This window comes from Centroberyx affinis, unplaced genomic scaffold, assembly GCF_046629955.1.
Source record: "Centroberyx affinis isolate AG114_WGS23_722 - 3 ecotype Tasmania unplaced genomic scaffold, CSIRO-AGI_Caff_v1 ptg001581l_1, whole genome shotgun sequence".
In the NCBI taxonomy this organism is placed as follows: domain Eukaryota; kingdom Metazoa; phylum Chordata; class Actinopteri; order Beryciformes; family Berycidae; genus Centroberyx; species Centroberyx affinis.
In genome coordinates, this window is record NW_027280031.1 from 216708 (window position 1) to 242646 (window position 25939).

Genomic DNA, 25939 nt, shown 5'->3' on the forward strand with positions numbered 1-25939 from the left:
TTAAATAGGCTAATATAATAGAGACAAGGACAAAGAATGACAAAGAAAGAAAAGAGACACCACAAAAAAAGCGCTGCCAGAGCAATGCCATGTAGACTAAACACATAGATGGCATTTTAACTCCAATACTCAAGTAGGCCTAGACAATTTACGCAAAAAAATTGAGTAGCCTGTATGGGGCTATATCTTACCCTTCAAAAGCATCAACTACAAAAGGCATGTCAGAGTTCATTTATATGGGAGGCCTGCAGCTCTGTTTGTTATAGCAGGGGTTCACAGACGTTTTTACGTCAAGGACCCGCAAATAGATGGACGCAGATACATTTTGTCCCAAGGAACCCCATTTGAGAAGGTTTTTGTTGTTAGACATGATGAATTAGGCTATACTGCGGATGGGGGAGATGACAAAGGGAGAATAATGCAGCCATCCTTACGCATTCTCTCAGTGTGATAACTTTTTGGGAGTTTAACGAAATTAAATTCCTCGTCTTGCTGGGGAAGCCCCGAGAGCCTCTTAAAGACACCTGGAGATCCTCACAGTGGGGAGCCACTGACTGGGAGCAGCCGACTGGTTTCTTCTCCTCGCTGCGGTCTGATGCTCTGTCTGTGCGCTGGGAGGAGGTGCGGCAAGGCAGACGAGGAAGAGGAGAGCGCTGTTGCTCCGTCAAACTCCGGCTGTCCAAACTTGCAAGTGTATTGTTGAAAACGGGAGCGCTTTCTTCCGCGAAAGTTGCCGTTCCATCACCCGGTAACTTGTCAGCAAACTTTGGGATTGTTTTGGGGTTGTTTTTTTTCGTTTCCATAGAGGGGGAAAGCGAGGGACAAGGTGAAGCTGGTGTCAGGGTTCGTGCGAGCGAATGGAGAAGCACAAAGGTAAGGCAATGGTTTTTGAACTGTGTGTCAATAACCTGAGAAAGGGCTGTCGACTTGTAACACTTGGGTGCACATCATGTAGACGTAATGCTTCCTACTATGTGACTGATGGCAATAGCCTGCAACCGTATAGATTTTGGACTGGACTCTAAACTCGCACTTAACCATTTCGCATATTTTCTGCAGTGATCGCATGCATCGCATACATTTGACATATAGGCTAATTCACAATATGTTGAGTAGCCTATAGCCTATATAGGCTGTTTCAAAAAATGTACCAAAATTGGCCAACATGTGTTTGTACATGCAGATGACATTCATGCGAAATAGGTTTTGAGCGGCCAAAATATATTTGGGATATAGGCTTTGCAGATACATTTGCATGTTGTCATCAGCGCATAGAAAGAACATGTATTTCCAATGCCCAAACAATACTTTCGAATTAATGTCATGTGATGTGTGAAATGTTTTTTTTTCCAGCGTGGGCTAGGAGAGTAGATAATTAACAAGGAAACATAAAACACTCCAAGCATCTGCTGATAATTTGAAGCTATTTCTGGTGGAAACAAGTTGGTCTGTGCTGTAATGGCCACATCATATAATCTACATTGTAGCTATAGCCTACTTGCGTTCATCTCGGTCTGGGTTTCGGTCACCTGTCTGTCACGATCACCGGGCACCTCAGAAATGTCCCTGTTCTCTCTTTGTGGGGGGCGGGTTGCTATACATATAGGCAGACTGTATTAAGTCTAGTAACTGTTAAGATAACAAGCCGCGTTTGGACAATGTCAAGAACTAAACTGAATCCGACTGAAAATATTGAGAAGTGATAATAGCTGTTTCCTGCAGTATATAAAGATGAGTGCTTAATCCCAAACCGCCCCCCAAGTGGGCCCTAAAAGTAGTTTACAGTGGTCGCTGATGAATTCCAATAGCAACAACATTGTTCTCCCAAGATTCCTCAAATTCCTGTGGTTATTTTTTCCATGAGAATGTGTAAGGCGGTTTAATATTGCCTGATTGACATAAACAAAGAGTTTGAGCCTAAATCTTGAAGAACAAATCACTAAATGGCCATGAGTTGCATCTCACCTCACAAACAGCTTGCTGTCTCAACATCACATTTTCACATGCAAAGCTTGTTAATGTAAAAATCAATGCTACAGTCCAAAACAAACAGTGTTATTGTGGGGAGGTTAGTTATCTTTGGACCTGGGCAGTGATGGGAGAAACATGAATGTGGACCATCAACTCCCAGCACTACATACTATGGAAACCCCCTCGCCTTCATAGGTCCGGGTGAGTCAGCAGATGCAACTTGTTGGATGGAGAACAATGCCGACTAGTCTAACTGGAATGGTATCACCGCAATTTTAAAGAAAACAGTCTTGTTTCAACATTCCTCCTCTCCAGCTGACCAGGCAGCTCAGCCTATTGACTCCCTCCCTCTCTCCCTTTCTCTCTCTCTCTCTTTCTCTCCCTCTGTCTCTCTTTCTCAGTGTAGATGACCAATGTTGCTAGTTGCCAAATGTGGGGGAACTCTGTGTATCATTGTCCCTTGAGGGGATTTCATCATGGGTGGTGGCTATGGATCGGTCTCTGTCTGTTAATTTGTCTGTCCATCACATGCAGTATCTCAGACACCACTGATTGGGCATTGCCGAAACTTGGGGGAATGATGCATCTGACCATCTCACCAATGACTGGCTCAATTATATTGGCACAATTATAGGTCAAGACAAGATGACATACAGTATTTGTTACTGATTGGCCCTTAGGGTGGCCGTATCATTAGTTGGGGGCAACAATTTCATATCTGCCCGACTTGGGCATCATGAAAATATGATATTATACAAAAATCACATATCCCTATATTGTGGGTTTACAGGTCAGCCTAGTGGTTAGACAGAACATCCTAGAACTGGAATGTTATATGTTCAAGCCCCATAAACAACCAATCAGCAACCATCTTTTCTGTTGAAGTGAACCCTTACCCACTCACTTATTGTAAGTCTGTCTGGATAAAAGTGTCCGCTAAATGCCTAAAATACAAAATACGATTAGCTTGACAATAGATGGAACAAATATTGCTGTGTCCCTGGAATTACTTTGTATGATTGAGAAATGCTATAGGTGAAGAATTAAGAGCTGAGGACGACAGGTTTTCTTTTACAGGTCAGGAGTATTTTCAGGGCAGGTAGAGGGGGAAGACATGAGAGGAGGATGTTCTCCATAGGGGAGAGGGAGAGCTGAGAGCAGGTGTGATGGCTAGGTTGCTGCAGGGAAAGGATAGCTAAGCACCTGGCAGTAATGGAGTGCAGAGCATGGGCTGGACCAAGGCCTGGAGGTATGGGGTGCGACTGCCTTAGCAGCCTTGTGCACCAGCACCAGGGTTTTACATTAGATATGAATAGCCACAGGCAGCCAGTGGAGGGAGTACAGGAGAAGGAAACATTGGAGAAGACAAGGCAGACTTCAGCAGTCTGGATGTGTTGTATAGGACAGCGTTTCTCAAGCATGTGCCATGGAGGGCAAAGAGTCTGCAGGTTTCCATTCCAATAAAACACTACACCAGGTGATTTTACTGATTCATTCCTCCCCTTTGGTTGAAGGAATCAGGGAAATGAGCTGCTGTAGTGTTTCGTTGGAATGGAAACTCTTGGGAAACATGGCTAAAGGGAATGGAGGGAGTACTTCAGCAGCTCAGCCAGCAGATGACTGCTGCTCTTTTTATGTAATGTTCCAAACCCCCTACCCAACTTGCAGTTAAAAAAAAGACCTAATTTGTCTACATACTGTAACAAGCCAAACTACCCATTGGAGAGCATTTAGTTTGTAGACACTTTTTGTGAGATTACCCACCTTGGAGTAAGAATGTTGAAGTGAGATAGTTGTCTTGTAGGCATAAATTGTGAAGATACCACCCAAAGTAGAGAATGTCTTGTGTAACAATTTCATAGCTTTTACCATGCTTAGTATAAATTCCATGACAACCAGCAGGAGACCTAACCCAGCTAAGTTATTTTGTTGTGTAGTTAGTTAAGCCCTAGGTCACTTAACAGGACTCACAGTTATGTAGTTATGCTTCAAATAGAAAGTGCTATTTGAATTCCCTCAATAAACAGCTGTGATTGGAAAATATGGGCAAATTGCTACAGCCAATTGCATTGCTCATTGCATTGAAACTTGCCTCAACACTCATTGTGGCCACATCTGCATGACATACCAATTGAATGCTCATGTAATGTGTTTTCCTATTCCTATAAATGTGTTCTTCTGAACTCTGTGGCCTGATGACTGAGGCCCTATCCATGCACATGCATCAATGATTGAGGATTTGTCCATGCACAAACATTGGGTGTACTGGGTGTCTGTTAACTTCACGCTTAAAGGACTACACCGACTTTTTAGGAGTTTGGCCCATTGGTCACCCAATATCTGATGAGAGGACTGGCACCAAAATCATGTCTGTGTCTCTGGTAGATAGCACTGCCTGGTGTGCATGCTAACACTTTAACATACATATACTAAGTAATCATATTGTCCTATCATAAGATTTTTATAGCCATCTTTATTTTGAAGAATCCTGCATCACTCATATCTCACACAGCTTTGTTTACATTCTCACTGTGCCTCCCAACACTTGGTCAGCCCACAAATCAATTAGTGCATTATGTGCATGGGCACGTTCAAAATGTTTGCCAACAAGGTAAACATTATCTACATAACATCTAAATACGCATATAAAAATAATTAAAAGTGTAATTTCCTCAAATATTCCCATAACCCTCGAAATGGAAACATAGCATAGTCTTGTTTATTTTTTCTCAAAAGCCTCTTCAATATTTATCTTCCTTTCCTTGTCAATCAATCTCTTCCACTCCACATCCTTGCTTGTTTTGCTTTCCATGTTATTATGGATCCCAGCAGTTTTCTGGGTAAAGCATGTCTGTGTAGAATTCAGTGTCTATGCTTCAAACTTATGTAGGTCTAGTTGGGTTTCACCCAAAAACCTGGTGGGATCCATGATGCCTCCTTTTCTTGCCTCCCACTTCAGTCGTCTTCTCCAACAACCATTTGATTCTACAGTCAGTGCCAAAATAAATAAAATGTAATACAAATGGAAAGAGACTGACAGATTAGCATGTTGCTGGACATTTTTGATTCAATGGATAATTCAGTTGACAGACCAGCAACTACAATTTTAAATGGGCTGACTTTGTACCCAATCAGGAATGGGAAAAGGTGTGTACCATGAAATATGTGTGTGTACTGTGAATATTGTTTAACGTAGTGCACAATTTTAATTTTTTCCTGAAAGTTATCCCTGTCTTCATTTTTTTTACACATTACAGAGCCCCAATATCATTACACAATACATAGGTAACCAGCTACACATAGAAATCTACTGTCAAAGTGTGTTATATTAGTTTCAGGTGTATGTTTGACAAATTGATCCTGGGGACACAAGCCCTGTCTGGCTTGTTTCTCCAGTGTTTGGCTTTTAACCATAGAAGCCATAAAATGTGTCAATCAAATCATATCAAACATTTGTTGATGGCATTATAATATGATTACAACACAAATATGATAATTTTAAAACAACTAGAGTCGGAAAAATGTTGAAATCTTTTAAAATATTGTTGATTTACTATTGGGCAGTATTTGGCTTATAAAGTAGAAGTTAAGTGTAGAGTGTAACTATGCAATAAGTATCTGCTGCATAAACAATGACTCCTTCCGAAATTAACTCCTAGCCTGCCTTTGTTTTGAACAGTTCGTTCTTGTGCTCTATTAAACTACGAACATCCTTGAAGTTAAAGAGTTTAGAAAATATCTGTTACCATTGTCTTTGCTCTTTTGATAGCAAGGTGTAAAAACACTGTTTTTTTCCTGAAAGTTTCATAGAGAGGATACAACTGTTTTTAGACTTTCCTTTGCTAGTGAGAAGTCTGGCACAGCCAAATGCCGTAAAATTCAAGAAATTCAAATAACCTCCCCAAAGACAAACTTCAGCACTTGAGCTCGCAGACAGAGGATTTCCAGTAATCATGTTCTGCAATCTGCCTGCCATAGTTCCTACCAATGGTAGACTGCTATACTTCAAACAATGAACCTAAAATTCAGTGTTTTTGTATGCATAATGCATAGTCTCACCCAAGTTAGATTTACCTTAGTAGTAGTAGTAGTAGCACTAACAGTTCTGAACCAGGAAAAGGTTCCCATTTCCCTGGAAAAAGCTACCTTTATCCAGCGTGTTAGAGTGTCCACAATGTCTTCAACTGAGCAATTTGAGAAAGTATTGCTTAATGGCATAATGAATAAGACTCTCGCCTCCCTTATTTCTAGCTTTGAAAGAGTAACGAATAACATGGGAATTCTATTTTAGGTTGCATTTTTCCTAGGATCCATGTGCTAGAAAATGCTCAAATTAAATGATGCTCATGAAAAACTGGCATGGCACAAAGCTTAAGTGAGGAATACCATTAGAAAATACAATTTTCAAGTGAAATGCAAGTTTAAATGCAGCAGGTCCTAAATTTGTCCTGGTATGTCAGCACTGCCAATGCACATGGGGCATCCACAGTGTTTTTAATGCAGCGGTGACCATGTCAGTCAAAATTACCTTCAAGGTCCCATACAGTCAAAATAAGTTGTGCAGTTTGTCAGTTGACATGACAGTTGGCAAAGTGCCTCTCTGTACCTTAACAATGTGTCTTAACAGTAGACTCAGTGGGTTGAGGGGTTTGACCTCCCATGAGCTCAGGCTAGGATGTAGGCCATCAGCGCTGGCATGGGGCCTGCCTGTTCACTTGGATGTGTGTCATGAGGTGTATTTGCCAACGGGGAGTGAGTGCAGTGTGGGTAATTCAGGAAGCTGGACTGGGCTATAAAAATGATGAAAAGAAAGACTTTCTTCCTGCTTTGTGGCAGGAGGGGGGCTCTATGTGTGCTTGCCCCTTTTTGCCCTGTGGGTCTTGCTCTTGTTCATTTTCAACACATCTAATGTGGCTTTGTTTATTGGCTGCAGAAGCTCTGTATCAGGCCTGTATTGTTTTTGTCTCACCATGTAACCTTTTGAAGGAATAGGTGCTTAGGAAGCAGGGGCTTACATGTGCATGCTCATACACACACATATGCACACACACCAGTTCACACTCTCCCTACAGCACTCCTGGCCAGTTATCTGTGGGATAATAACTAAGCTGGGAAGCTTTCATGTGGCTGACTCTGGGGCGGCCTTGCTAGTTAGCTTTTATTTGTCAGCAGCTGCCTCTAGTCTGTCGCTCTCTTTCTCACAAAGCAGAACTGAGGAGGCTTGTAAAAGCTTCACTTTTACCTAGACATCAAACAATAATCACCACACAATATATCTTCACTGAAACAATTCTAACTTCCAGTTCTAACCTTAACGTAATAAAAGCAACAACTGGATAACGATGTCTGAAATCAATACCGACGTTGTCTTTATCCGTTTAAGATCTGATGTTAAGGAATAAAGAAGCAGTTGAATTTGTACTTGTTCTGTCATGGACAACTTTGTTTGCTTTCGTTTCCTTTTACGCTTTAGCAAAACATTGATGGATACTGAATATCTGTAGCAACATTCTTTACAAGGAAGATAAGGTTGTTTGTTTGCCCAATGCTCCATTGTTTCTGAGTTAGGATGTTGGTGGTTGTGAATGTGTGGGAATAAGCTTTTAATCCACTTTTTTGAGATTGTTTTTCATCCTTTTTTATGAAAGTCTCCGGTATTTGACATACACAGAGACACATACATACACACTCACATATATAGTACACACACAGTCTCACATGTAACTCACAGCACCACTGTTTATCACACAAGCACATTTACACAGATGTGCACAAACACACAGACACACACACACATGCACATACATACACAGTCACATACACAGCACCACAGTTTATGACACATACACATTTACACAGGTGTGCACACATGCACTTACACAGTCATACATAAACACACGGTTTATGACTGTTAATGTCTGCATAAACGCACATACACACACACACACACAGCAAATATCTGACAATAGAGGATGTCACTTGTGACTTTGTGAGGTCCCATGGAACGAGGGAGTATTGTTTTTGGCACATAAGGAGAGAGGCAGAGTGAATGAGAGATGAAGGGAGGAGGTGGCACCGCACTGATCCTCATCTGCCTCATGCCGCAGGATCGACAGATTTTTCATCTATGTCTGTGTGCATGACTGTGTGTGTTTTGTGAGAAAGACAGAGGAAGGAAGAGAGTTATAGAGTTGATTGTTTTGGGAGGACTTGTGTCACTTAAAATTCCAACGAACAATATTACTGTCATCGTCAGTTTACGGCTAATCCACACTGTTAAATGGGTCATTGTAAGTTGTCTACAGTGGAGTAGTGGAGATCTAAACAGCTCATTAATGCTTTTTGGATGTAAACTAAGTTCTTTAAGGGATATAATGACATTTGCCTTCTCATATTATGGAAGAAAAGTTATTAACTCTTGTCCTTCGGCTGTGTTAAAAATGGCTTTTCAGCATAGCATTCCTCACTGAAACTATCACGCAAACTAGCTTGCAGCTAGTGGAGCCCATTGGTCTGAATGATAACTGATAACAGTGCTATTCATTTGTCAGCTGAGTCAGCAATAGGCTACAGAAACTTTTCCTAAACGCTGAAGAAAATTACTCAAATTCAAAATGTCAATGTATCCCTTTACAGTAATATGGGACATGCAGCTTCTATGATGGTGTCATTTCAGCCATATTGTGTCAGCAAATGGCTGATTTTATTTTTATGGGCAGAGATTTTTGCAATATCCTCCAAACTTCAACTTTGAACTTCCTCCTGTTCTTTTTCTCACTCCCAACATCTCTCCTGCACTCTCCCTCTCTCTGTCTTGGCTGTAGACTCTCTCTCATACACACATACACACACAGGAGTTCATGTCATTATGCCTCTAAGTCAGAGTATTGAATCTTCAGCTCAAGGCTGGATCTGGAAAGACTATAGAAACATGCATTGCATCCTAATTAAGGTGAGGGTGTTCGACTGGACCAGGGCCCCTGCCTGTAAAAAACAAAGATTTACTTGGATTTCAGTGCCCATTAGTGTGCTTCAACTATCAAGCTGTCTGTTTTCTCCAAGGACCCAGCTGTAAGCCTCAATATAAGATGGATAGCACAGAGAGAGATCTAAAGGAAGAAAAAAGAGAGGAGAGAGTGTCAGGAAAGAAAAAGCTGAGAGATGAATAAGGGCAAGATACAGTAGATGGGGCAGGCAAAAGATGAAAGAAGGGAGTGAAAACTTGAAAAAGAAAGAAATGGGAGCTGTTCTTCACTAGTGCCTCCTATAGCTTCTTCGTTCAGTATTTTTTATAAAAGTTAATACCTCAGTCTGTTGCTGATGCATCACTCCAAAGAGCCTAGTCCTAGTAAATGTGCAGTAAAAACCTGAAAATAGGGCTGTGATGGGGTAGAATTTCTTTCTGCAGTAACATCGTACACAACTATGCCCAAAGACTTTTCCCCCTCTCCCCTGCTTGTAGTGTATTCAGCCCATGCCTACACCATTCCCTTTCATCTTTTCCCTTGTCTGACATCGGAACTCTCATTTCTTTCTGTTCTCTTCCTTGGTCTAATCACTTCGATCAAACTGAATAAATTTTTAATTGTGCCACGGCAGAATGCCTCAAGCATTTTTAACAGGGAAAGTGCTCTGCCAAAAAAAAACCCCAAAAAACGGGGGCTGTCTGGTTGGACAGAAAACCTGCAGATACTGCAGACTCCTGTGTCATGGTGGAACATGAGCGAGGACCACTAGACAACCTCAAACTCTTCCCACTGTGCATCCAACTCTTCCCATGACTGGTTTATGATCTTGGCCATAACTTCCTCTCTGACCACAATTGTAGTAGTTTTTAGTTTTCTTCAACCACACATTAGATTTTGGCCACTGCACTACAAAATTGACAAAGATTTTTGGTTAACAGTTTTAATTGCCCTGCCAAGTTTGTTTCCATCACTTGTATATAATAGAGGACAATGGCACATTTTTGATTCATTGGGTAGCATTAGCAACTCTTAAGTCTGTTTTGCCATAGCCTTGAAAGTAATAAGTCTCTCAATAAATAAGGCAACGACAAACATGTCATCCCCCACGAATGATGGTGTCCGAGCCAATCAGTGGCAAATATGTCACCTTGCTTTTACCTGCAATTGCAGCACTCCATTGGGCCAATCAGTGTATTTTTGGAGGTGGTGAGATGCATAATTTCCTAAAGATTTGTGAAAATTCAATCCATGGTGTCTGAGATATTGCATGACACAGTTTTTCAAAATCTGATCAGTAGTGTCCGAAAAATAAATTAACAAACTAACTATTGGTCTGTTGGTGCAGCGAGAATGTTCAACATACACCACCAATCACACACGGTCCTCATGGGTGAACTGTTTAACCAGGCTGGTACCCACACTCTCTTGTTCACTCCATGCAGTCTGCTGTGTTGCTGCATGCCATGAAGAATTCTGCTGCTTTTGCTCATCTACTGCCACCTCAGCTACAACCTGCTTAGATCTGCTTTTAGGTACTGCAGAAGGGATTTATGCACTGCCTGATTGGTAGCTCATGCGGTGCATAGGGAGTACATAAAGGCAGATCTATTCACTGTCAAAACCCAAAGTTGTATTGCTGTATCATCTTATTATCAAAATGCCAAAACAGGCTATGTGAGAGGCTGTAACATGACTTGCAAACTTGTAACACAAATGTGCAAATGTGTACTCCAGTCCATAAAGTTGAAAAGCAAAATGTGTTTGACATAATTTTCAAACACGTGCTGTGTATTGTTGTTTTTAAATAGCTATTTGCAAATGTGTGAAATACATTTTGGAAAATTAAAGCAGTTTAAGTTGTGGCCACAGGCTGTGTTAAAGATAGATAGATAGATAGATAGATAGATAGATAGATAGATAGATAGGATAGATAGGAAGACAGAACTTGTATTCTGTTTGCATTCTCATTAGCATTTTGGAGTCTTGAGGGACACAGCAGAGAAAGAAAAGGAAAAGCGGGAGTGAAGGGAGAGGGATAGAGACTACGGAAGCTCGTCTTTGATGAAATGAATACTGCAGAGTCAAGGGACTGACAGCCAGAGACTATCACAGCATTCTTTGGCAAGGAATATATCATGACACTTCATTTCCAATGAAGTTCTTAAGCAACTAGTTTAAACTTGAAATGTTACCAAGTAACTTTTCACGGTCACACTGCTGGCTAATATTTGGAGTGAATGTAATGAATGATGAATGTAAATACTCTCTCTCTCTATTTCTCTGTACAGTAAACCTGTTATTTAGCGAGTCACATAATGGGAAATGTTTTTAGACTGGCCCTGGAGTTAACCATGGATTGGCTTGTTAGTGTGGCTAGCAATCCGAAAGGAAATGAAACAGCAGCAGCTAGACACAATCCAAGTATAACAATTAAGGTTAACAATTTGTTTTTATTTTGTTTGTGCTTACCGGCTTAACATAGAACATTTTCTTTGTCAGTGTGACAAGTGCCTGGTTAAGTAACAGCCTAAATTGAAATGAAATGCCACACAATATCGTTTTTACAGAGATTCAGTCAGCTCATTTTATTGTTCATTGGCGGTTTCTCAGTGTTTCCTTGGTTTTTACAAGGTCAAAGGCTCAATCTATTTGCAACTTTACCTTGTATTTGCTCCACATAAGCCTGGGACAACAATGTTTGCACTCTCCCTTTACAATATATTTTGTCATTATAAATGTACATATTTCATTGCATTTCAAATACATATCTGAAAAGTCAAATAGTTTTGCACTCCAATTACCATTCAGTGTAATGCTAATGTAATGAGTATAGAGTGTAGTGAGAAGGAACTCCATTTCTCAGTGGGCTAAGGCAGTGGTTCTCAACATGGGGTCCAGGGACCACCAGGGGTCCTTGCTGGGGTTCCAGGGGGTCCGCAGCAGATTGATGAAGTGGTAAACTTCACCATTATTTCATTTATAAGAAGTTAACACAATCAGATAATAGTAGAAGAATGGCTGTTTTGAATATAGTTTCACTGTTAGTTCTCTACCTACAATACAGATAGTCATAGAATTCTGGACAAAATCATATCTAACAATAAAAATATTCTCCGATTTGCATTCGAGAGACAGAATCTCGTCAAATGGGGGTCCGTGGCTCTAATGTTACAACTACTTGCTCTAACTAAATTAGAGGTCCTTGATATGAAAAAGGTTGAGAATCACTGGGCTAAGGTGCTAAGGTACACTTATAATGTTTTAGGTTCAGTCTAGCTCACAACCTACAGTTTTCATTTTCTGTTTAATTTCTCTGTCACTTTATCCAAACCCTCCTCTTTCCAAAGCCCCCTCAGCGCTACCATCAGACACAGGCAGCCCTTTTTCTGAAGTCATCAAGTTGACACCCGCTTTCTTTATTCAGGTTTCTACGGCAATAACACCAAAACACAGCTTGGATTAATCCAGCCTTGTTCAAGCAGTCCCTGCCCCTCCGCTGAACCGAGCACAGTGCAGGGAGACACACTAACGGCTGCCAATAGCGATCATCCACCAATCAAATTGACCCCAGACCCTTTAATCAGGCCCTGCCATCAGCCAGAGTTCAACCAGTGGAAGGCCAGTCTGGAACAAACCAATCATACGTGGCTGCTGCTTGCAGTTGTGCACATTGAAACTGACCCAGAGGTCAATGTCATTCATGTGTTTTTCCCCAGGAAGTTTGGTGTTTAAGTCATACGCTAAACCAAAGTGGTTGGAATGATGACTAAAATCTGACCTGCTTCTGTCAAATGTTACCTTTCTACTCTAGCAGAAAAGCCTTGTATCTGTAACTGTGTTACAGGCACAATACCCTTTACTATTGTATTCAGTCACTGGTTCCAATTCTCTTTCTTGCCATCACTTCCCTTTTAGGCGGAGCTGTAGCTCTTTCATTGCACAGAATGTCAATAAGCTTTGAGGCTGTTGTGTCATTGAAATACCTTGGTGCTATGTAAGTCTATGTAAGTGCATACAAGTAGCCTACAGACAAATACAATCTACAAGCTCAAATCCAGATTAATTCTTAAAGAAAAAAATCCACCAACAGTTATCGGTGATGTACCTTGCATTTCTGGGTCCATTTTGCTGATATATCATAATAAGCCATGTCTGCTAACCTAACTAGCAAGCGAAGTAGCCTAACATTAGAAGAGATTAAGAAGAGAAAGATGAGATGATGCAGATGATTAAGAATATAAGAGATTAAGACAACTGATCAACTAGAGAGTCAGAGAGCTGGGATCATATCCAAATAAACTGCCAATTAATTACCATCATGAGTAATGGTCATACTTGTGCTTTAATTAATTTTTATATAAGTATAGAAATGCCAGCCGCCAGCAGGCATGGAGAGAGGCAAAGGGGTTTTGCAGATAGTCACTTAGCTAAGCCAGGTAAGGTCGATTTAACACAACAAAGCATTTTTCAGTTATTTTATACTCAATTTTGCAGTTCTCAACAGTGTTTACAGTCTCTGTCAAGTGGAACTTGGAAATACCTGCTATTGCAATTGTTTGCAAATGTTTTAAATAAGTTTATATAATAATATAAATCAATTAGTTTGATTCATTGTACTGAATGAACTAAGTAATATTCATACTGATAGCATGACTTCCCCAAAAGACATGTTCCGATATATAACATAACTCAGTAATTCACTGCACTATGAAAGAGGCATAGAGATGTAAGTTGGAATCATTTTGTATTTTCAAATATAAAACGATTGATGAATGATGATGAGAATGAAAATAACACTATTCTTATCAGGTTGACTTTTATTGCGTGTGCGTGTGTGTGCGTGTGTGTGTGTGTGTGTGTGTCTGTGTCTGATTTTAACACATATGGCACTGGAACACTAAAGTAGCATTGGAACAGGAGTAGAGCTGAGGATGTGCGAGCCGTTGCCGGTCTTGACAGCACGCGACGTCTTGTGCTGCTGGACGTCTCACGGCTAAACTGCTTGGAGTGAGACTGAGTCACAGAATTAGTCAAGACAAACTCTGTCTGGCCCCGAGGGAGACAGCACCACATCTATATTGGTGACAATGTTCCCCTGCAGCCAAGTCCTGTTCACTATCAGCATCTGGAGAACAAATGTGCTAAAGATATATACTGCTGTAGAAAGACTATATAAAGAGATTAGGATGAATGGATAGGTGGATGGGTGGATGAGTATATGGGTAGATACGCAGGCAGACAACCAGACAGACCTGTTATATAACAGCTCTGTAAGTGTACCATGCACTTCTTAGCAAGGCTAAAAGAAAGCCATGTGAGTAAATTTGCTATTTTCAACATCTGCACCACATCCCAAAATATGACTGTGATTCAGAGAGTAGAGGATGTGTCCTGAGCAGACCTCGAAGAGCAACTCCAAGCTGAACAAGCAAGAGACCCGGCTTACATTTCAGCGGCCTTTATTGCATCATCAGGTTTAAGCAATATTATAATTTCACATTTCATCTAAGACCGCTTGTTTTTGTTTTCTTTAGCTTTCCCACCCGTTTGACTCGTTTCAACAGATCAAAGTCACAATGCATGAAAGCAGCACAAATATTGCATCACTTCTAAAACTGAATTATTTGTGGAGGAATTGATACGCTATAGTTTTGAGGAGTTGTTATTTCGAATTCGGTCGGACAGATGCAGTGAGATGATAGATGAGAAGAAAGATGAAGATGAGTGGTCACTTAATGGTTTGATGAGCATGAAGACGATGTAACATGTACACTGCTTCTGCCCCAGTCATCAGATCTAAACCCAACTGAGCGCTAATGGGAGATTCTGGAGCGGAGACAGTGTTTTCAACCACTAACATCAAAACACCAAATGATGGAATGCTGTCACATCCCTCCAATAGAGCTCTAGTCACTTGCAGTATATGCCAAGGCGTACTGGAGCTGCTCTGGTGGCTTGTGGCGGCCCAACGCCCTATTAAGACACTTTATCCTGGTTTTTCCTTTATTTTGACAGTTACCGCTGCAGCATGGTTCCAAACACCCATTAATTTTTAAACAGATACTTCTTGCAGTTGTGGGAGAGACTACGCTTCCCTTAGTAAACTGTGGAGGAAAAACTAATTAGATTCAATTAAGACTTGGCCAGTTAACAATCCAGGCCCAGCATATTTTAGAGACTTATCCCATGGAGGAGCAGGAGTGTAGCAGCAACCTCAGTTAACCTGGAAACAGTGTGATTGAAATGAGTGGCCATGCCTGCCTGATTCGTTTAATAAAGTGAAATGCTTACGCTCATGTCTGCCAAGATGTGGCTCGTCAGTAGTGGTGTGTGGATCAGGACCTCAAGCTTCTCAGATCAGCAATGCTATCAAGATCCTGACAAGATCCCCTTGTCCAGACGGTGATTTATTCAAATTTAACAAGGGTAATGGTGGTATGGACTCAAGTCCAATTCGTTCTCTTCGTATTCTGTAAAGCCCCATTTCAGAAATAATGAGAATGCAAAATTTTAAATGCAGTCATACTCTTGAAGTTTGCCTTAAGATTTTTTATTTTTTACTTTAATTAACCTGTTGTAACTCAAAATACAGCCTTGAAATCATGTAAAATGCATGTTTAGATTTCACCTAATGTCAACCTTTTTATTAGAAAGTCAAGCACTTCATGATGCAGTTTTTCATCCCCTACCGTATGTGATACCAGTCTATTTTCCATATGTGTTTGATGCATTCAGACAAAGTAATTCATGGAAACAGACAAGGCGTGATTAGAACTTGCAAATAGTCTTGGCTGGGGCCGGAACCCAGTTCTAATAATATTAAAATGCATGAACACTCCTCTCTTAGTCCATAGTTGATCTTTCCATCCACGGTTTTATATTTTCAAAAAAAATGTTTTGCCAAGTAGACTCTGATAAAAAAGAGTGTAGATAATCTCTGGTTTGATCTTTCTGTCTATATCTGTTTAGTGTCATGGTGGATCTTGTTGAAGTTTTGTTGAAGCACCAAATAATTCTTTTAGGTTGGGCTTAAACACAAATTGTAGCAGCCAATAGTTCATTCTAGTTTCCATTCTTCCATTCTTCTGTCCTAGCACACCCAAGCATGACAAATTCACCTGACTGATCTGCCGGCTTATCAGAGCACTATCTCAAACATATATTGGAATGGATAGCACTAATGTGGGTCATATCAAAACTCTTTTTCTGTCCTGAATGAAAAAAACCAGGAAGTGCAACCTTTGGCATGAGGCAGAGAAATCCCCTCTTGTGTAGAAACTTTTAATTGAACAAATAAAAGACACAAACTGTATGGTGTAAAGTTCTTTCATTAACTGTATAACCATTCGAGGCTATTCTAACATATTTTCACCAGAGATTTGTTGATTTAGACTACACCGTTTCATCCATTCACCCAAGTCCTTTTTGACTGAAACAGCAGTGTAGTAGTCTGAATCACAGATGGTCTCACAGATTCCTTTTGGGTTCTCTAGAGAAGTGGGTTGTTTATGCTGTGGAGGCTGTGGTCACTCACTGGATGTGCAGTGGGCGTCTAGCCAAGCCGTAACCCACGGAGACGGCCTGCTGCGGACCTCCCTGTCCAGTCAGCTGACTCCCTTTCCCAGGGTCCCCCAATCCAAAAGGCCATCTGAGTCAATCTCTGCAAACACACAAGGAGAAGGAGATGGAAAAATGTTTTGATACACACCGAGCTAAACAATTACTGGAAATGTGTGTCCCAATAGTGAAAGTATACGTGCGGCTTCAATCGGTCTAGCAAAATTTCAGTACATAGAGGAGTCAATTGCAGTCATTGAGTGTTGTTGTCATTGGTTAGACAGATATTAATTAGTTCAGATCTCCCGTGTGTGTGTGTGTGTGTGTGTGTGTGTGTGCGACCTTCCTCTCTAGCAGGAGTCTGAAGTAATGATGTTCTCCATGGTACAGGTCCTCACGTGGGGCCTCACAGCAGAAGTTGACTCAGCTTGAGCAGGAGCCATAAAAACAACGCAGCTAGCTAGCTCTGGGAAAGCCTAGCGTCATCTCCGAAAGGCAAAGCTCGCTCACAGGGGTTTGACACCTTATGTTGCAGAAATCTTAAGAGGCCCTTTGATGTGTGGGAGTGGGGGGGGGGGCATTAGCCTGCTCTCCCTCAAGGCCTGGTTAGCGATCAGTTTGAGCCGGAAGGAGCCACTAAAACAGACTAGCTGACAGTTTTAAAAGAGTTCAAACAGAGAGGAGCTGTTTACCATGGTTAAAATAGTTTTGTGATTTGCATTAGTTTTTGTTGGTTTCACTTTTGTTTCAGCAAGTTTTCAGATGGGATTTGCTAGTTTTAATTTCTATTTTACCTTTTACTTTACTAATTTACTACTTTACTAATTTTTAGCTTCAGTAGTATTTTGACTGTCATGGATACGGAGACTGTGTCTTGAGTTGCTACTCATCATGTGTCCTGTGTTTAAAAAAGGAAAGCACAAGTACACATAGTTGGAGAGTTACCTTAGGAATTTGATAGTATGTAGGCTAATCAATGTAATGTTAGTAGATGTGGCCTTTACTCATTTGTAGATAGTTCTCTTCAATATCCACTGCACTCTGAATTTGCTTTGACCGAAAGACTCGAAAGTGGTAGTTGAATGTTTTTTTTCATATCAGTTATTTGCGGAGGTAGTGATTATAGTTTAGTTTCAGTTTTTTAATAGTCTCCGGTTTTCACTTTCATGCCACTAAAATGTTTTTTTCTTGCTTTAGTTTTTGTCTTAGTTTTAGGTTTACAATTCATATGGCACTGCAGATAAAGGAAGATTTGATTTTGATGTTAATGTGTTATTAAAAAGGTTGCGCTGCTACTGCAACTCTTATTTACTCTTATAGCTCACATTCCCTCCTACCTTGCACCTACTGACAAACACTGTCTTCCGGGGTTGAATTCGTTACAAGTTTTAACATAAATCACATGGTCATGGATATAGTGAGAAACAAGCTACTTCAAAGCCGATAACAATAAATAGACCACACAGGAAACATCTAAAAAAGATGACTGCATGCATTCTTGTGGGGATTTCAGACACTCCAGAATGTAAGTACAGTATGAAACCCCCACCGATATCTGCCCCACCTTCTCCTTTAATAACATCCCTCTTCTTTATTTCCCCTCTGTCTCTCGCACTGAGGCCCACTGTAGCAAGGGGCCTATTCATGAGGCCAAGAGACAGTGAAGGGAAACACAAAGAGCTCCCCACACAGAGGAGAGGGCTGCGAGCTCAGCGCTGACCCCTGAAGGATGTGTGTGGGCTGCACCCAGACACAGTGGCCCCGCTGACCCCGGCCTAGGCCCCTCCCTCCTCCGGCCTTGACCTTTCACTGAACCGATCTTGCTGTCAAAACAAGCTCAAAACAGACTCGCAACTGTCAATAACAAACAGGGACAGATACGTAGATGAAAACTGAATGAACTGCCTGGAGAAGAGACTGAATGGTCTGAGGGCTGAACAGTTATCAACTGCTGCTGACAAACAGACTCTGGAGATTACTTATTTCAACACCATGAAAAATGTTGGCATATAATACTCGCAGCTTTGCTTGCAGCACAAAAGTAAGGCAGTAAGAATCAGATGGCCAACAAAGTAGCAGTTGAAAGCAAAGATGTTAAAACTCTGTCCTGTAGGTGAACTGTAGTTCACATAGAATATGGTAACACTTTATTTAGATAGTCCAATAAAGTCCAAAAAAAAGTCAGGTTATGGGTTAGTCTAAGGTCAGGGTTAGGGTTACATAGTATGTGGAGATGCATCAAATAAGCAAGTGACATTTTGTTGAACATCTACTTTTTGTCACCTCATAGTTAGTTGAGTATTAGCATTGGACTATCCAAATAAAGTGTTACCAAATAGATTAAAACAATGGCTTCATTCATGACTCCTCGTCCTTAACGTACTCACAAACAGCTCGACCCTGGTATCACTAATGGCAAAATGAATGTACTTTGGTCATGCTACACCTCTGAAACTCTTTTTTTCTGTCTCTGCTTCCAGTGCTGGACCAGCTCCTGGTGGAGCTCCACCGCTTCCTGCTCGTCCTGGACAAGGAGAACCTGAGTGGGAATGCCACCATCCAGAAGGGCCTGCTGTCCGATCTGCTCCAGTCCTACAGAGCCTCCAATGGTACGGAGGAAAAACTCAGACCAGACCTGGACAAAATCCAGTTCGTGATTATAAGATAGTAAAATAAGATGAACTTCATTGATCCCTGTAGGGAAATTGGGTCATTGCTGCAATAAAGAATAGAAGTGTAGGATGGTAAAGTGTAAAAGGTACTAAGGATATGAACAAAAGGTAATAAACTATATTGATTAAAAACAATATATTAAAGAGCAAATTCTTGATGCTCATGAAAAATTTCCACTGGGTAAAAAATGATGTTATCGCTATGATGGCTATTGACAGAGTTATCGATGTTTGCAGTTTACAAATTTATATAAGTGGAAGTGCTAAACAGGATTAGTTGTTCATCCATCACTTGATGTCTGGAAGGCAATTCTTAAGTGCGTTTGTGCAGTTAGGAACAACAAGTAGAGCGCCCATATGGGGAGAGTAAGGTTTTCCTTTAAAAACAATGGGGAAATAGGCTGAAAATGACTGAGAACAGCAGAATTTTCCAACATAATGGATAAGCCCCAGTCAGGAGGGTTATTCCAGTCTATATCCAGTCTGGAGTCATATTTTTTACCTTTTTGGTGAAGAATACAAAAAAATCTTCACACTTATGTGGGTAGGTTTCAATATTGTAGTTAGGAGAGAGGTTAACAGCAAGTTCAGAGGATTGCGCTCATGCATCCTTAACCACTTTCTGATATCTGAACATTAGGTCTTTAATAATGTCATAAAAGATTTTTGCTTTGAAAATGCTTTTCTACATTCTCTTTTTAGAGCCCCAGTTGTGTAATTAATGACAACACTCCTGATGCTGACTTTTCATTTTTGAATGGAGCAACAAAGTCTAGAATGGCTAAACATATGCAGTTGTGGTATTGAATAATAGTCTGGAATATAGGGGACCCCACCCCATGGCACCAGTTAAAATGGTTTGATTTCATGATTTAATGGGACAGTTCCAAAATCTGGTTAAATCCACAGGAATAGGTCGGTTTTCCTGTGGATTCGGTAGCAAAGAGAAAGCAGAGAAAGGGGAATTTGCAGGTGGCCAGGAAGGTGAAAGCAGAGGCAGAGACAGGGAGGTGTTTGGCTCTGGCACTTCTGAGTAAAGACAAAGACAAAGTGGAAGTGGAAGGTTGGAAACAGATATGAGATGCCAAACTTTAAGTTGGTAAAAGCATTGACTATAAAAGTAGCAGGTAAGGAAGTTATTCTGTCTGGTTTAGAAATGAGTCGTCACAAAGTCTACTGCAGGAGAGTGAGTCTCTCGCTTTTGTCAACTAAAAGAAAACACACTTCTGTAATTGCTAATCACGTAAGGCTATTATTAACACAGTCAGTGCTTGCATCGAAGTGGCTTCTATCTATATTTTTAAATATTTCACATTCAAATATATTTTACCTTTGACATTTGACGCATTGATCTAACCTTTGCCTTATGTTCATGTCACGTTTACCCAGACCCTGTTTCCTAGCAGAGCGTATGTTGTTTAAAGAAAGCTATCAGACAACCCAGTATGGTATTATTTTGCTATTTTAAACCCTCAGTAACCACCATGTGACAATTATACTCTTGCAGGCTTTCATTAACAAATCCATTTGGGGTCATTTATCTCTCTTTGGTAGCTGAATTTGACTCTGTGGTGGCTGAATTAATATTTTTGCTAGCATTTCTAACTCCCATGCTAACATATCAGACTGACACATTTTGGCAGCTTTGACATTTTCTATTTTGTGAATTTGTAAAAAAAAAAAAAAAAAGGTCTGCAGTTCTACGCTTTTTACAACCATGGTAAAAGTTAAACAATGTGCTTCTTACTTCATGATTAAATGATGCATGGACTGTTATGTTATCCTGTCAAACAGCTAGAGACAAGTTTGTTTTTCTTACTCGCTGACTGTATTCCTTGACACTTAACGTGAGAATGGTGCAACAAAGCTACTGGCGGGCGGATGTGATTTATGGTGGCTTGAAGTCAGTTAGTTGGGACGCGAACAAGTCCTGCAATGAGTCTTTCCCCATCCTCAGATCCTACTTTCTAGCCCTTTTCGTGAAATGTGCACTCCTGCCCTGCTTGAAATGGATTTAAAAGGAGTGATGTCCAAAACCCTACTGTTTCCTCAGAAACCATAACTCTGTGTAATTTAGAGAAAAGTTGCATGCTTCAAGCTGTGAAAGAATTAGACAGCAGCTCTTCCATAAACCATCAGTCCTGACCTATAGGATCTTTGACCGAGCATCTTGTTTTAGTGAACCACTTCTTTTCATCGCTATTGGATCGAAAGACCCAACATGGGTTTTGCAACTCTCTCTCTCTCTCTCTCTCTCTCTCTCTCTCTCTCTCTCTCTCTCTCTCTCTCTCTCTCTCTCTCTCTCTCTCTCTCTCTCTCTCTCACACACAGACTGACACACACAAACACACACCAGCAGTCATGCCTTTCCATGTTCAGGTCCTGGACTTGTCTCTCCATACTTCCTCCCCTGGCTCCAAGCTGTATCATTTTTCCAAAGCTGCATTTATCCTCTGGGGACGCTCACTTCCTTTGAGCAGCAGTTTATAAATAGCATTTCAACTCTGTTCCCCTAAAATCTGTTTTCACTGTACAGGCAAAACATCGTTTCATTTGGCTGCCGTTTGGTTTCACCTCATGATATCTATTTCAAAGGAGAAACCTTCTCCAGAGTATCACCCAAGGTTAGAGTTTTGTTTGATTTCCTCTCAGGGTATAATCTTAGTCAGCTAAAATATTTAATGCAATGAGATGACCTTCCTGATAAATGCCTCTGAAATGCACTGCAGGTCCGGAACAAATTACCATAACAGGTTACAGTAACCAGTCGGAGCCTCCTATGCCAAACCCGCAGGATGAGAAAAGTAATTCCATCAAACTGTTTATGTGGCAAGTTATGGCAATGTCTTAGCCAGCCTGTAATTACTCCACTATGTCAAGACACACATTAAACCAAACACAGTACTTTTCTCACTGAACTAACTTCAGCGTTGGTGTGTGACATGTAGTTTCATCATCTCCGCATATAACCTAGAGGATACTATTGTGCGCAGGGACCTGTAAATATTTTCATTTGAGTGTGCAGAGAAGTCAGGTTTAGTCTCTAATGGCACCCTTAATCATCTGTCAGGGGAGTTGCAGCCCCTCCCTCCATGTTAAGGCCATGTACTTAATCCTCAATCAGTATGTCTGATTGGGTATGGAACTGTAATTATGTTAATTTAAATGTCTTGTAAGACAAACTGCCTCTGAAAGAATAGTATTTTTTCTCTAATCAGATGTGTAGCCCTGGTAGCCAAAGACTGTATCGTACACACTATTGTTGCTTGACAGTATGAATCCTACACAGAAAAAGGTGTGGAAGTGTAACTGTCACACACTTTGGCACCTAATGGTCAGAGTGTAACCTTTTGGAAAGTCCAAACTGGACAGAGTAGATGAAGGAGGTTCAGGAGGTGCATTGTATAGTTTTAGTTGTATGATCTTTAAAAACTTCAAAGATAGAAGTGACACAGTGCTCTATCTGTGTTGGCATGGAGCTCTCTGACTAATGTCAGATGAATGCAGGCCACGGTGAGAGTGGGTGTCAATGGACCCGTCTGTCTGCACAATGGGCCACTTGTTTGGGTGAAGTTCCCCTTTAATCCTGGACGTTTGACAAACAAATGATGAAAGTTTGTTTGGTACTAAGGTGGAGTCAACTTTTCCCATCCATTCTAATAGTAAATCCTTCCTGAAGCAGTATTTGCATGTTGTTCTTATGATTTTGTACATTTAAATCACTTTGTGAATATGGACAGCTCTCTCTCTCAAGACTTGAAGCAGTGATGTCAAGTGTCAAGTGAGCTTCTTCAGTTACAATGTATTGGAGACTCAATTTAGTAGAATGTTTAAACCTTTACAGCAAAATGAGATTTATTTAACACAGTGCTGAACCATAAAATCCCACTATGTTGACTTGGTGTCTTCAAAGCCATTCTTTAAAACTCAATGAATTTTAATATTTGTGTAATATGTCACTTTTTATTCAAACTAACTAGCATTCATATTGAGCGGTTAAATTTCCATTTTATTTGATTTTCATACAACTCACATCATTCTGTCAATAAAGAGTGAATAAGTAACAGCAACATGAAAGAGTGAGGCAAAAGCGAACAACATATTGTGAGAATCACTTAAGTGATCATTTTGGCAGAAGGGTATATGGCTTATGTTCTAGCCAAAGTGATGGTATTGTTAAAAGTTTTGAAGTCAAACTGATTTAGGCATAGGCTCAAAATTGTGTTTACAGGCAAATCCCAATGACTTGCAATTAATAACAATAAAAGAATGGCGGCAACTGTCTTATGAATTTATAGAGCGGCTGAAAACAACTTGTGCTCTTTAATTTGGCCAAAATGCTTATTGCTCAGTGATGCCAGCTCAAGGACAGTCTGCTGTACCTCTTAACACCAGGCACAGAATTGTTGGCGGTTATCCCACAAAAGTAGGATACAGCTACATACATGGTTCCACAATCTAGAAAGCTAGGAATTATACTAAACGTAAGGAAATTTGAATGCATTTGATTGGCGGCTATTGATCATGTGTTATGACAGAAGAATTGTTGTCTTTGTAAAGCGTTTTTGGTGAAAACCCTGGCATAACTGTTGCAACAGCAAGATGTTGGTTCCATCATTTTATTGTGAACGTTTCTTGCCCCGCAGCTGGGCATGACCACAGTTCGCTCACTGCTCTTATATTCTGCCAATGACAAAATAGTTGCCTTAGAATGACTCACTACTGTTGCCACGTTCAAAGTAATTGATTATGTATGCTTAGTTAACTTTGATTGTTACTGTATGCTAATGAAACCAGAGGAAAAGATGAATCATTATAGGGATACTGATCAATTGAAAATGGAGAGCTGGGTCTGGACTTTGGAAGTTGAATTAGTATGATCAGTTTACCAGTTTTGCCTCATGGGTTGACTCTCATGGGTTCCTTGTGTAGGGTACATTCATCTCTTACACTGCATTATTTGTTGCAGATTGATCGTTACTGTTGCAGATGAATTTTGTTTGTTTACATTGGGGGTAACAATTTGATTGTGTGTAGTAGCCTTCACCTGGACACTTCATTTCTGTTTTGCCAAAGAAAAACACGCTGTTGAAGCTGAACTTGCTGAACAGAAAGTTAGCATACATTACTGATGTCAGGGAGGCCTAGTGGTTAGAAAGACCACCCCATAACCAAAAGGTCACAAGTTTTGTTTCCTGTCAATGATTGCACATCAACTGCCTTTGAAAGTGTCCTTGAGTGAGATATTACACCCCAACCTGTTCAGTCATTGAATGCTAATACTACAACTACTACTATTACACTACTAATAACTACTACTACTACTAATAAGCAACAGTCATAACATAAACGACACAAGGTGAAAAGGTAGACAAAATCAAAAAGATTACATGAAAGTAAATCTTTAAAAGTGTGTTTGAAGAAGTGTTTTAAAAGATAATACTGAATTTGCTAGCCTTAGTTCCTTGGGAGGCTTCTCCACAGTCAAGAGGCCCTGTTGGCAAAAGTGTAGTCACCAGTCTTGAGTCTAGACTGAGGGACAGGCAGAAGGGCCTGAGGTTCTCAGGCTGTGCTCTGGCTCATAGGGAACTAGATCTGCAGTGTAGCTGTGGGCCAGACCTATAGCTCTGCTTTAAATGCAATCAGTAGTTGCATAGTAAGCTATTTTGAGTGAATGTTTGAATGCATACACTGTAGCAGAATATTTGTTGGGATACTGTTATGTTGGAGGTACAGGTGTCACTCATGCTTGGGACGATAATGATTTGTCTGGTGACATTTTAACAGCTATTTCTTGAAATTTCTAAGCAGTTTGTAAACAGTCACTTGATCAGAATGTTAATGTTTCTGGTCAGATAAAGTAAAGATCTCTATACTGAACTGTGCTGATGTGAACATACAGTAAACCATTTTGCTTTCTTCATTCAGGCGGTGATGAGGAGTACATCTACATGAACAAAGTCATTGTTACTGGAAAGGACAAAGATGACAAAGGTGAGAGTTTAAAAAGCTACATTTTCCCAAAGTATTTTTATTGAGATTTAGTGGTGGTGATTTTTTTTTTCCTGAAAAGTAGCTCCATTGTGCTGAAATATAATCTCTGAGGAAAAGCCTCTTATTCTCCCTATGGATTATGCTGCACAATAAAGCAAATTTTCAGAAAAAAAGATCAAACCATTTAGTGTACCATCACATTTTCATAAAATGATTTCTGTGGCTTTTCATGGTTTTTAAGGCGCATTTTCAGCTTCACTGGATGCCTGTGTTTTCTTTACTCAGCATATAATGGATCCTGTTTATGTTATAATAATAGGAAAATCAGTGGTGGAAGAATTACACAAACCCAAACACAAAAATAGTCTGATAGAATAGTATTCTGTCAAAGCTTTATATTTCAAATTCAGCAGCAGTATTTGATATTGAAAGTAATTAAGTGCCTAAGTACATGTTCTATTTGACACTCCATTTCAGTGATTGTTAGTGTCCAATTATTGGTGCATTAGTCTCTGAAGGTGATGTAAAACAGGTGGGTGGTCCACTTATGATGGCTGTAATTTCTCCATTTGACATTTTGCTGGCTCGAGTTTTGAAATGCATCAGTTACATGAACTTGTGTTTTCATAAGCAAAACTTTTCTCATCAAAGTAACTAGTAACTGCTGATATCAAGTAAATGTAGAGGAGTAAAATGTTGGATTTTCGCTCTGAAACAAAACATTTGCCCTAAACTACAAAGTAAAGTGCCTCAAAACTGTACATTCTCTTTACCCCT

The 25939-nt window shown here is 40.3% G+C and overlaps 1 protein-coding gene across 1 annotated transcript in view; it reads left to right on the forward strand.

Moving 5' to 3' along the window:
• Positions 1 to 651: 651 nt before the first annotated feature.
• Positions 652 to 25939, forward strand: part of afap1l2 (actin filament associated protein 1-like 2) — a 50971-nt gene continuing 25683 nt past the window's right edge. Inside the window, exons 1-3 of the mRNA XM_071527845.1 lie at positions 652 to 873; positions 18977 to 19105; positions 25097 to 25177. Of these exons, the coding sequence (XP_071383946.1) occupies positions 858 to 873; positions 18977 to 19105; positions 25097 to 25177 (226 nt within the window). The 5' untranslated portion in view covers positions 652 to 857. The remainder of the gene's footprint in view (positions 874 to 18976; positions 19106 to 25096; positions 25178 to 25939) is intronic.